Source organism: Vanessa atalanta, chromosome 11 (genome assembly GCF_905147765.1).
Source record: "Vanessa atalanta chromosome 11, ilVanAtal1.2, whole genome shotgun sequence".
Taxonomy (NCBI): Eukaryota; Metazoa; Arthropoda; class Insecta; order Lepidoptera; family Nymphalidae; genus Vanessa; species Vanessa atalanta.
In genome coordinates, this window is record NC_061881.1 from 12097245 (window position 1) to 12110846 (window position 13602).

Genomic DNA, 13602 nt, shown 5'->3' on the forward strand with positions numbered 1-13602 from the left:
CCCCTCTTAGGTAAATCTATAAAAGAGGAAGCACAATGGCATACCAAATTATCTGTTTATAGTAAATGTAATAATTCGTTTACAAGAAAATGCGAATTATATTAGTTACTAACCATATTTATTAAATCATGGAAACAAAGTTAACGTGTTTATTTTTTTTTTACGGCATTGGTTGGCGGACAAGCATATGGGCCACCTGATGGTAAGTGGTCACCACCTCCCATAGATAAAGGCGCATTAAGAAATATTAACCATTCCTTACATCACCTATGCGCCACCAACTTTGGAAACTAAGATGTAATGTCCCTTGTGCCTGTAATTACACTGGCTCACTCACCCTTATAACCGGAACACAACAATACAGTGTACTATTATTTGGCGGTAGAATACCTGATGAGTAGGTGGTACCTACCCAGACGGGCTTGCACGAAGCCCTACCACCAATAATAAGGCCTTTTTAAGACCCACTAAAGAAAAATTGACCGAATTTATTAAGAATTCAAATAATTATGAGCCGAGATGGCCCAGTGGTTAGAACGCGTGCATCTTAACCGATGATTTCGGGTTCAAACCCAGGCAGGCACCACTGATTTTTCATGTGCTTAATTTGTGTTTATAATTCATCTCGTGCTCGGCGGTGAAGGAAAACATCGTGAGGAAACCTGCATGTGTCTAATTTCAACGAAATTCTGCCACATGTGTATTCCGCCAACCCGCATTGGAGCAGCGTGGTGGAATATGCTCCAAACCTTCTCCTCGAAGGGAGAGGAGGCCTTTATCCCAGAAGTGGGACATTTACGGGCTGCTAATAAAAAAAAAAAAAAAACAAATAAATTGCTGCTTTCAACAACTGTCAGCTCCTCTCTCGTAACTTAGTGCGCAAAATAGTAACTCAGTACCGGAAAGCGCGTCTAGTAGTATACATATAAAACAATGATTCTGTATGACTTCCCAAAGCCCAGATCAAACAACTAGATCTGAAAAATAAAAATTTTGCCATTGTATCAGTATTCCTATGAGAATTATTCAAAATTCAACGCAGTAATAAAATGGATGTTGTAAATTGGTAAAAGTACCTTTAATTTGATGTTATGAAGCTTGGTAAATTAGAATTTACTTTCTAAATAAATAAAAATGTCTCAGTTTTTCCCAAATTAAATCTTGAAAGGAGTAAAATGAGAGCTGAAAGCTCCTACAGGACCACCCATTAGTTTTCAATTAAAGTCGTGAATGCTCAGCTCGATTGTTACAAAGCATTTTTAGATATCGTACTTATTTGAAAAGCTATTTTCTCGTACTTCGTATCGGATTTCAATTGAAGTCAACTATACTTACTATAAATTTATTTTCATATCGTGTTATAATGTTCTATTCTTATATTCATTCTTTGTATATATTAAATAAAAGCGAAATCTCATTCACAGATTAATCACGAAATCTCAGATTCTAACACCTACAAACTTGAAATTATATAATTATATAGGCAGGCTCCTTATAGAGTGTAGACATCCGCTAAGAACGGATTTTACAAGCCTCTATCTCTAAGGGGGTACAACGGGGGTTGGAAGATTGTGTTTTACAAATTATGCGCGAGTAAAGCCGCAGGTTCAGCTAGTTCTATATATGACAAATGTATTTGGAATAATTTAGAAACTAATCGAAGTGAATATTTTTTTATTATTTGTAATATAAAAATCTAAAAATTACCTCAGATATATTATACAGCATTTTGAGATAAATCAGAATGTATCATTGTTACAATAACAAAAAAAAAACAATTTATAATAATTATGTATCGATTAGAACAACATCTTGTAAAGTATTTAAACAATTCAATTAAAACAAATTGATGTCAGAGAACATCATAACATGTAAATTATTCAAAGGCATCACTGTAAGTCAGTTTTATAATATTTCAAGCTTGAGATACAAAAGTTCTTAAAATATCACTGCAGAACTGAAATAACGGTGTAATGGCTTAACGTACACTATAGCCATTAAAACGGATAAAAAAGTTATAAGTATGTTATAGGATTACCATTCACTTGATTTTAAATCTTACTCCTAATATTACTCTTTAGCATATCACAGCCCATTTTAACAGCGTCTAAAGCGGTACCCGGAGCACACATTACACCATAGCCCCCGTGACCGTAACAGTGGACCACCTTTACACCGTCTATGATCTCAGGTTCAACTCTGACTGGAACTCTATGTGGCCTTAACCCAACTTTTTCAGCTACAATTTCAGACTTTTTTAAAAACGGCAAAAGTTCATAACATCGTTCCAAAATTGCTGCTGTGTCATGTTTACATACTTCTCGGTTATAACTGTCGTATTGTCTCACGCCCCCCAATGTGGCGACGCCGTCTAACCCAGGGATCACATAAGTATCATAGTCACCGTAAAATGCCATTTTTAATGACGGAACTCTGACTTTAATCACCTGTCCTCGTAAAGGTACTAAATCGTAATCATTACATAATGCCTTAGCACCCATACCGGTACAATTGAAAACTAAATCGAATTCCGAACGTAGTGATGCGAAGTTATCGATTCTCTCCCGCACAATTTTCCCTCCGTTTTCGGTAAACGATTTTTCAACCCAAGGCAAATATTTCTCGCAACCAATTTTTATTGTAGAAAAATATGATCCATATTTCCATCCTTCGCCGCACAATTTCAGCTCATCTTCGTCTACTGGCCTGTAAATGGGCACTAGTTTCTCGATAAGGTGGTTTCTCGTGACATGATAATTTTCTTTGGAAAATATATAACTAGACAGGGTCATGAGACCAGCGTTTTGAGCTTCAGAAGTTTTTAATATATCCTGCCAGAAATACCAAGATTCATCGATCCATTTCTTTGTTACCTCCTTCGTAGGACCCCTAAAACTCGTGCCTGGTCTGAATATGCCTGCAGCGACACAGCTAACCGTATCCTGTGTAAAAGCATCTGCCAGAATTGATATGTTTGCATTTCTTAAATCTCGTTGTAATATCTTGGCGACCGTCATACCCACGACGCCGGCTCCAATTATCGCTATCCTCGACGATTTGTCATCCATTTTTATCTGGAAAAAATATTGTATCACATTAAAATCGTGAATAACAATATTTTATGTTTTTTTCTTGGTTTATTACTCCTAGAAAATATTAACTTACTGTAATTACGGTTGTAAAAATTGTACTTAAAACATATTAAATATAGCTGAACGAGTTTTATTCGTTTCGTGAAAGACGTATTATGTTTCGGAAGAATTTATCTTGCCTGTCTATTACAGAGGATTGTTTTGCCGATTCTAAGTGGTATATCCCTTTAGGTAAAAGCCATTAAAGTTGAATTATATCTATCTCAATTATTAATCATCACTTAATTGTTCTTACAGCTGTATCAAATCTAGATGCGTCGGAATACCCAATTATATTTAGATTATATTATTTGACTTATTTATCAATAAATAAAGCGAAAAGTGAAAAGTAAGCATGCCGATATAACAGACACCTTCAAAATAAGCCTTTCTTGTATCATAAAAAGTAACCCAACCCAAGTTTTTTATTAAACTAGATCCGCCTCTACTAGCACAACGAGCGCGTCTTTCTTAGGTGTAATTTATTTTTAGGACATAAGTGAACTGCATTTAAATGTACGATTAACGAAGGCCACGTGTAAAGCTACCGAGCGTTGTGATTTTATATCTTAAGTTAAAACGCGTAAAAATAACTTTTCTTAAGATAAGCGAGAGTGTACTGACAAAGTTGCTATCTGCTATGTATGTGCATAACGTAACGTTACATTTAATGTTTGAAACGTAACTTTATTCGAGTAGAGAAGTACGTTGCTGCATTTCGTTTTTTTTTCTCTCTCAGAATATTAACTAAATGCACGTAGATGGTTATATGTAATATTTATTATTATAAATTTCGAAACGCAATTAAATTACGCTCACATAGCCTACACCAAAATAAGACACACGCGAAACGATAATTAATAACAATTAATAAAAGTAGGCGAAAGAATTAAAAGCTCACATACTAATATATTTCTAATACATAATCATGGCATATATATATTTTAGGATATTTAAGTGTTTTGAATGGAAGAGCAATTTATGTGTTTGACCTGAAATGAGTGTAATAGATGCATTCAAAAATATACTAAGACTTATCATTACAAAAAAGAAGTTCAATAACTATCAATAATTTACCTTTGAACTCGTAGGTAGGTAGGTAGGTAGGTAGGAAGGTAGGCAGGTAGGTAGGTAGGTAGGTAGAAGTGTATAATTCCGGTCTGGAGTAAATAAAGACTGTCGTGTAATATTATACAACTTAGAAAAATCGTTATATATTGTTGAAGTTTGGGAAATTAAGGAATGAACGTTTGTTATTATATGAAATTTGATCAAACGATAACAAGGCATTACACATACAAATACATTTACAAAGAAATTTATTAACTCTGATTTTGATAAACATTACGACATTGAAATCAAAACTGGAATTTGATTGTTCAATTGAAAGAGTCTTTTAACAAATATGATAGTACTCGAGGAGAGGCTTTGGACGATGGCTTGGATTTTGTCTGGAACCAAGATAAGGATTGCAATATTGATGTAGAGCTTAGATAGAGCGTTGCGTTCAATCGCAACAAAAGAAACAAACATAAAATGCTTTGTGTATAAAACGCCGTGTGCGTTATTTTTAAATGTCTTTGTGCGCACTGTATGTTTTCGAGTTATGATACCAGATATTTAGTATGATCAAACTATATAGCTAGTACATTACATTTTTTTTTTACACTAACAGCCTGTAAATTTCCTACTGCTGGGCTAAGGCCTCCTCTCCCTTTGAGGAGAAGGTAAGGAGCATATTCCACCACGCTGCTCCAATGCGGGTTGGTGGAATACACATGTGGCAGAATTTAGTTGAAATTAGACACTTGCAGGTTTCCTCACGTTTTCCTCATGTTTTCCTTCACCGCCGAGCATGAGAAGAATTATAAACACAAGTTAAGCACATGAAAATTCAGTGGTGCTTGCCTGGGTTTAAACCCGAAATCATCGGTTAAGATACACGCGTTCTAACCACTGGGCCATTTCGACTTTTATATAGCTAGTAAGTGACTTAAAAATAATTGTGAGTATTTACGGTATTATTTGTAAAATTTTAATCCATTTATTTCATATCAAACTAGGTGCCTGCTTCGTCCTGATAAAATAAGAATTATATTTAGACCCTGATCGCAGCGTCACCGGATAGAATCTTAACCACTTAGACACCTACTGAAATACACGATAAAATATCATCGAAATCGTCCAACCGTCAAAGAGGTGTTTGGTTACATATACACGAACAAAATTTTATTAATAATAATAATAATCAAGAAGATTTTAAATAATATCATCAGTACAAATAAAATAATAAATTCGACATATACCCTTATGTCGTATTTGACATGAAATCAGTCCAAGTAGCCGATTTTGATACAAAAGACAGGCAACATTTTAAACGTGACGTCAAATAGTGTACACATCTTGACCCTTGAGATACTTTTACAGTTTATTAAAATAGTTATTATATGCAATTTACCACATAACGCATATTTATTATATAAGTATAGTTCGCGACATTATTTCTGACGTATAAATATAAAATATATAAATAGAGGAGTGAAAAATAAACAAAGGACTATTGAGATGTTCTACCATAATATAGACTTAGATGATATTACAATCCATTGAATTCATTGAATAATATGTCTCTTCCCGCATTAATGTATATTTCAACTAAGTTTTGACATAGTCATCTAATTCGGTCATCTAAATTGACGAATAGGCGTTAGTCAATTTTTCTAAAATTGTCCCTTTGAAAATTTACGCTTTACGGTGCCATTACATAATGTTACGAAGCTGTTTATAAAGCTGATGTGTTCATAAGCTGATATGTATGCAATATACACAATTTTTTAAAACTAGTGTCTGCATAATGTTTACAAAACGGTATTTAAAAATCTCGAAAGCAATATAAATATTATGATAACTATACATTAAAATTAAACAGATATCAATAAAGTAAACATTTATTTTTAATGACAAAATTGAACTTTGACCAAACAAAATCAGCCAAATAGAATTATTTATTTTAAAGAAAATCGATTATTTTTTTTATTTATATTTATATGTTCATAAAAATAAATAAATATGTAATAATACTTACAAATTGTAAATACAGATTATCTTCCTATTTGAACGTCACTGTTCAAATGACTACTTTGAGCTAATTTAAATTAATGAATGTCATTTGACTGTTTTTGTTACTGCGTGAAGTTTTCGAATAACTTTTTTTAATTATAGGTGCGTGTTGCTATTTAAAAATTAATTAAATTTATATATATTAGACTCGTATGAACTTGTCAACTAATTAAATATTTCTTCCACTTAATCAAAAAGATATATTTTTTAATATAATATCTTGTTATATTACATCTATAATCATATATATATAGGCGTACGTGACCACTTACCAAGAGGTATGTCATTTGCCTTTCCTATTAAAAATAATTAAAAAAACATATAAGTATGTTTATTATATAAAATATCAAATTTCTTTAAATGATTATAATATTCAAAACATATTAAAAAAAGTTAAATGGACCGTAAACAACTCCAGCCTAAATGAATAAAGATCAAAGTCACGCACGAATTCCTGCTAAATTTTCCCAAACCAACTTTCTTTACAATCATTATAGGACCAAGTTTCAGTTGAAGTTGTTCCACTTTGCCACTTGAACGATACTCAAGTTTTTTACGACAACCAGTTACGACTTCTTCGGAAGTTCGACAACTTTTTACTTTGAAATTTTTTAGACCAAAATCTTTAAGAATAAGAAAACTTTACTTAAATTTTGTCTGTTATGAGTGGCAGATGCGACACTAAGCCATTTGAAAAATAACTTTGTCTTACTTAAATAACGCATTATTTTATGAGTAAGGCCCCGTTCTCACCAAGATCCGAGAAAAGGAACGGATCAGTGATCAGACGGACGTTTTGTCACTACCATGAGTCGTCTAAACGCACGGATCGGATATAATGTTCACGAATCTGCCGACGAGAGGGCATCAAAGTGGTCGTACCCAGTCCAGGTTCCCGCAAATATCATTTTGGCTTCTGCGTTAGTACAAAATGGACTTCGATGCTTTGACATGATTGTCCAAATTTTTGGATAAAACGTTGGAAGAATATAAAGACGAATAATTAAGAATAGCGGCGTGGCGTTAAATAGGTACAATATTAAATTCTCATTTTGAAACCTTCTTCAATACGACCATAGCACTGGGATATCGTTATCGTCCATCGTGGACGAAGACTAAATGCAAACTGATCGGAGCCGGCCGGAGTATCTACCGTTTAAATGGATGGTCCCTCTTAATCTTAGAGAACAGGTCCAAACAAATCTGCTTGGATATCTCCTTCTAATCATTAATTCTGCTACGGTGTTCCATTTGAAAGTTAGTGAATCAGTACAATTAAAGGTACAAGGGACATTACATAACATGTTACATTCTGTAAGGAATACTCGAAGTAATAGTTGAAGTACATGGTTAATATACTTTCATGATTATTTACGATACTAGCAGATAACATTCATGATTTAGTATTTATTTTTATTTTTACTTTAACCGCGACGGTCGATCACGTTGCATAAAAGCATGTTTAATATAATATTCTTATGATTTATTACAATTGTATCATATTATAATTGTATATATAATTTCCACAGACGTATTATAGTAATAATTGGGAACTATCTACCGCCCCAAACCTTTTCTACGAATATTTTAACTGAATCAAATAAAGTTCTTAAAGGGAATATAAATTAACTGATACACATACCGGACGAAAATGGACAAAAGAATATCAGCACTATACTGGTATATTTTATACTTATTATTTGTAACTAAGTTCACGTAAGCATAAATGTAGGCAAATAAGACTACTAATGATATCTACATAATTATCCATGATGCTGTCATGATAATATCATATTTTTATCGTATGATAATTCCTATCCAAAGAAAATAGAATCAATACGTTTGAGTGGTTACATTGTACGCTGTGTTATTAAAAAAATATACTGAAATATTGTATTTTAATTTACAATAGCTAATGGCTAGATGACACGAATCTGGACCGGAAGTAGCGGGTTCAAACAAGCAAGCCGAGCAAGTGGTACTGAATTTTCATGATAATTATCGTGATGAGATGAAATGTTGCCATATGTGGATCTCCCAACCCGGCATTTGAGCAGCGTGGTGAAATAAGCTCCAAGCTGAATAATGGAAAATTACCAGGCTTTACTGAATTTTACCTTCGACTTTGATCCCGTAGTATTTTACCTTGTACGTTAAAAATAACAATGTCATTATTCCTTTCCTAGCATTCAAATTTTATCATAATCGAATTAGTTTTTTAACCATAAAAGCATAACAAACCGACACATTAACTTAAAAAAATTATAAACTAATATTTTTTTTGTTCTTACCGGTATTCAAAGAAAACTTCTTTTTGTATTACAGAAACACGACCACAACGTAAAGACTACAATCAGCTTTCATCCAATGAGAAACTTGACAACAGACAAATTGAAGATGTGCACATAGATGAAGCCGAGGTGGATTCCGACGCAAGCAGTACTGACTTAGACGAGCGAGACACGCGCAGTGTTTGTCCGCCTTGTACGCATGATCGATATAACAACAACGTCCGAAGGCGTGCCCATGATGATTTTAGCGATGATACCGATTACGGTAAGCTTAAAGAATAATTAAATATTTTATACAATAATATGTTACCTATATTTACAAAAGAAACATCGGTTTTTAAGTGTTAGCGTACGTAATGTCAGCTGTCATCTGATGCTGGCAGACAATCTGTCATTCTGATTGCTCATTGCTGTCACTGTCAGAAAATAGAAGACGAAAGCGAAACTTTGTTCAGTTGTTATAACGAATTATTTCCATTGGATTAATAATTATTACACTTTCTTATTAAGAAATTGTAAATAATACGTTTTAAAGTATAACAGTGCATGATGGCAAACTTAAAGTCAGACCTGGATCAATATCTACTTCAAAACGAAAGCCGTCGAAGTTACAAAATTAGTTTACCATTCTCAACTCCTAGTTTCTTCTCACGAAGCAATGACGAATCTCCCACAAGTACCAGCTCAACCGCAACTTGGTTCGAAAACGTACAAAAAGAATATTTTACCCTAGTAAGTACCGAATTGTTTACTTAAATACAATGATTTGGTTTTGAATGTTTTTAAATTATCATAATTTTTTTCATTGCAGACTCGAACACAACGGTTTCTTGGTTTCGGTATATGTTTATTCTTGGGTATACTATGCTTTACATTATCATTCTTTTATATACCACTTCTGCTACTGCAAGCCAGAAAATTTGCCCTTTTATTCTCATTGGGCAGTCTCTTCTTTATAATGAGGTAAGTTAATTAATACTTAAAATAGTGTGAACTGTGAAGAAGAACATATAGCTATATATAGCTTTATTTACTTATTATATTATAAACATACATGTTATAACAATATTGTGTTCCTGTATATAAGACATAAACAGTGTCATTACCAGAATGAGCAATAACAAATAAGATGGCCTGTTTTTTATTATAAAATAGGCGGATATGAGTCACCTGATGGTAAGTGGTCACCATAACCCAAAGACATTTAGGGGCTTTAAAAATAACAACCTTGAGAACCTCGAGGTTATATTTCTTGTGACTGTAGTTGTTCTGGTTTAGTCCATGGTTAGTTAGTTTTCACTTACTTTTAAATTATCAATTTATATATCTAGGCAGATATATTATATCTCCTTTTAACTAATTTTGATCATGGCAGCTAATCTCAACACAGACTAGCTAACTACATCAATGAAATGAATATTAGAGTGCACAGTTGTCGTAATCTGATCTCCGATCTGCATCTATCTGATACAACTGTTAACAGTTCAGTTTTATTATTATATTTAAAGTGTTAAATCAAATGACATTCATTAATTCAACTTTAGAGTTAGTATCCAACTCAGGTTCTGCAAGCTTATAAACTATTTACAAGACCAGTAACTTAGAATCACATGATAAGCTTGGTATAAAATAAATATGCTAGTTTATAAACTCAGCATTTTCATCTGTACAGTCATTGAACTCATTAACAATATAACTGATAATGAAATTATATGTACAATGTATGTATATATACATACATAAATTATTACTTTGATTACAAAGCTATTAGCGTTAATTTATGTTCTGATTATGGCGAAGCTAGGTTTAAACTATATAGATAGTGTAATTAATTACTTACTAATGTTATTGTCTGTTTTCAGTTTCAGTTTTCTCTATGGTCCTTGGGCCCATGTGAAGTCTCTATTCTCAAAGGAAAGGGCTTTGACAACATCTCTCTATGGTTTTACATTAATAGCCACATTATACTGTGCACTACATCTACAGAGCACACCATTGACAGTAATTTTTGCAGTTGCCCAAGTCCTCGCCCTAATGTGGATGATGCTAGGCTCTATACCCGGTGGCTCATCCGGAATGAGGTTCTTCGGTAGCATGTTCAAATCATCTGTGTCAAACACCTTGCCCATTTAACAGATAATTAAATGCATTTGACTGCAAATATTATCTAAGTATAGGTTGAATTTGTAATTTAAAATTGTATCCAATGGTTTTTTTAGTTACAATTAAATTAATTGAAATACAATTGCCTTATTATATATAAGTATTCTTAGATTTTTTACCAGTAATGTTATCACAAGTAACCTTTTTTAATGTGTTATCTTTTGAATAGTTTTCATACTTAAATGTCCTTATTTTATTTAAAAACTCAATTAAAACTATTGTTATTAAATTTGACTATTAACTTATAACTTTGACAAATTTATTTTATTTTGTGTAATACACTGCTATATTAGGTTCATTTCAAATTATGTATTAGAAAATTAAAATAATCTATTTAATTTATTCACAGAACCTTTGTTATTTGAAGAAATTTTGTTATTTGAAGCTACAATGGATTTTTATTTATATAAAAATGGAGTTTATTGCCAGCATGTCTTTGGTATTTTAATTATTCCGTCTAATTCATATTTTGTAGCTTTGACTGGTATTCATTATTTTTCAAAATACAAAAAGGGGCCTTAAATAAAATCTCATAGATGTGTTCATTGTTATTGTTTAAATGCATTTGTAATTCTAAACTTATACATATCATAAAATGTAAACAGAAGCACAAATAAATAATACATAAATTAAGATACTTAATAAATTTATAAGTTTATTTTCTAAACTGCGCTTATCATTGTATTTATTCAACTACTTTATGAATTGGGACTGGCATATATGTTTTTGAGTGTGTGGGATGGACGAGTGGAAGATTTAATTAAGAAAACTTTGTAAATAAACTTTAAAATTATGATGATCTTTTATTTCACATAAAACTTTCTCGTGAACATACCTTTAAAAATATGTAACAGTTATATATTTAAATGTTGTTACCATATTCACAGTTGACGCATCGTTAATCCGATTGAGATACACATTACGTAGAGATACGTGAAGGTTTCTAACTTATACCCCAAAAGTACAAATAAACAAAGAACAGCAGCGTGAGTCACATCAGTTGACAAAAATATTTTAAGACAGCTTTTGAACGCATGTCGAACATTTGCCTTTTAATAAATATTAGATTGGTTGTGCACATTATATATTATCAATACATGGGTACACTAAATGCCAATTAAAAAAACATTTAAAAAGTAATCATTACCTGTCTTATTTTAGTTCAACCTAACAAAATATAACCATTAATTGCTCATTAATAATTCCTAACATTAAGAGGAGCTACGAAATTAATAGAAAATTTTAATTATTTTCAGATGAAGCACTGACCTGCAACGTTTGTGACCGATCATTCCCGAGTCGACGTCAGCTCAGTGACCACCAGCAGAAGAAAAGACATTTTGGGTAAAAAAAACATTTTTCAAATAACAAATGAAATAATACTGAAATATAATACAATAAATATCGCGTCAAGCGAGTTAAGGCCACAAAAAAAGCATTCAAACATGAGCCCAATTTCACTGAGGCGTTAAAGCAATACAAGCAAATACACTTTCACATACGAGTAAGAATAGGAAGTACAAACTACATAGTTTTAATCAGTTGCATGTTATTCCAAACTATTACGTGTAAATTAACGAACATATAACTTTAGTTTTAAGTAGTTTACAGACACCATTTAGCCTACTAGTAAACATTAAAGTAAATTAAAAAAAAAAACATCTTATGTTTTATAAAGATTGAGATTATATTAAGAAGGAGAGGGTATTTAGATACCTTTAAAATTTTTAATAATTTAAAAAAATGTATGGGTATGTTTAGAACATAAGAATTTCGTTATTAGTTATTTAATTTGAAGAGTCTTACTTAATTAACCGTCCCGTTACAGCTGCAGCTCCTGCGATAGTCTGTTCCCGTCGCTGATGGCGCTCGAGCACCACAAGGAGGAGTTTCAGCACTGGAGCGACTCCTCTTACTGCTCGCACAGCGATTCTGACGAGAGCGACGAATGTCATGAAGACAGGCATCGATTACTATAATGCCACCATCTCATTATTGCCGGGGACAAACCAGCCAAGCTGGGCACTTTTGTTTAGTAACCTCTAGATTGTAGGCGTGATGCAAATACAGATAACAACTCGACCATTTATCTTATTGAAAATGTATTTATATCAATTATAAAAATTGTATCTCTACATTACTTTGTAAGATTCATCTCAATAGAAACAATGCAATGAAATATGAAAAATCCCAGTAAAACTTCTTGTGAAGAAAATTTATTTTTTTCTAAAATTTGGGACTAATGTTAGTTTGTTTTAAGGTGTTATATTTAAAACTTACCTATCTACCATACCCAATACAAATAATGAATTTTATACTAAGTGTATAATATCTTGTATGATTTGCAGAGTACAGAAAAAATTATACTTCGACTAAAGAGTAGTATTTTATAACGATTAAATACAATTAATTATGTAATGTAATATAATACCTTAACTAAAACTTATTTGTAGTCCGTAAAATCATCCATAACGTTTAATTAATTTGTTAATTTCATACGAGCTTAAAGTAAAGTAACCGAACTTTTTCAACATGAAATATGCGTTTGATATTATATATTTTAAGTTATATGTAATTACTCAATAGTTTTGGTGTTGCAAAGTTTCTATTGAAATGGATGTCGATCAATCACGGTTGTATTTATTTTACATGACTATGTGTACTTACAAATTTAACTTTAAGTTGAAATCAATACAAAAAGAAATAACCACACATCGAGATTTAGGCTTTGACAAGGTGTCGCTGACTTTGAGGTAGAGCGAAAGCACTGTGGCTTACAAATAGTGCGCTATTGACAAACATATTATATGAGACACTAAGGCGGCAAAGGCAACGCCATGTATGGATATGCCGTTACATTTAAACACAAAAATGTGATAATTAATCTACCACGGTGA

At 32.2% G+C, this 13602-nt stretch overlaps 3 protein-coding genes across 7 annotated transcripts; 2 read left to right on the forward strand and 1 right to left on the reverse strand.

Annotated features, from left to right (window-relative positions):
- Window positions 1–1657: 1657 nt before the first annotated feature.
- On the reverse strand, window positions 1658–12578 carry LOC125067344 (D-aspartate oxidase). 5 transcript variants are annotated; one of them, XM_047675887.1, is made up of 2 exons: window positions 12512–12578; window positions 1658–3074 (listed from the first exon to the last, which is right to left on the reverse strand). In XM_047675887.1, the coding sequence occupies exon 2, from the start codon at window positions 3066–3068 to the stop codon at window positions 2052–2054; it is 1017 nt and encodes a 338-aa protein (XP_047531843.1). In that variant the 5' UTR covers window positions 3069–3074; window positions 12512–12578; the 3' UTR covers window positions 1658–2051. The 5 variants fall into 5 exon arrangements, with proteins under 5 accessions (XP_047531843.1, XP_047531847.1, XP_047531845.1 ...); XM_047675891.1 differs by lacking the exon at window positions 12512–12578 and adding an exon at window positions 11975–11998; XM_047675889.1 differs by lacking the exon at window positions 12512–12578 and adding an exon at window positions 10383–10401.
- Window positions 8175–13062, forward strand: LOC125067539. The gene is made up of 4 exons (XM_047676200.1): window positions 8175–8229; window positions 8577–8807; window positions 11962–12049; window positions 12534–13062. Exons 1-4 carry the CDS (start codon window positions 8175–8177, stop codon window positions 12682–12684), a joined length of 525 nt encoding a protein of 174 aa, XP_047532156.1. The 3' UTR covers window positions 12685–13062.
- Window positions 8967–11499, forward strand: LOC125067345 (protein transport protein sft2). Its single transcript, XM_047675892.1, has 3 exons — window positions 8967–9274; window positions 9354–9505; window positions 10405–11499. The coding sequence occupies exons 1-3, from the start codon at window positions 9089–9091 to the stop codon at window positions 10673–10675; spliced, it is 609 nt and encodes a 202-aa protein (XP_047531848.1). The 5' UTR covers window positions 8967–9088; the 3' UTR covers window positions 10676–11499.
- Window positions 13063–13602: the final 540 nt, after the last annotated feature.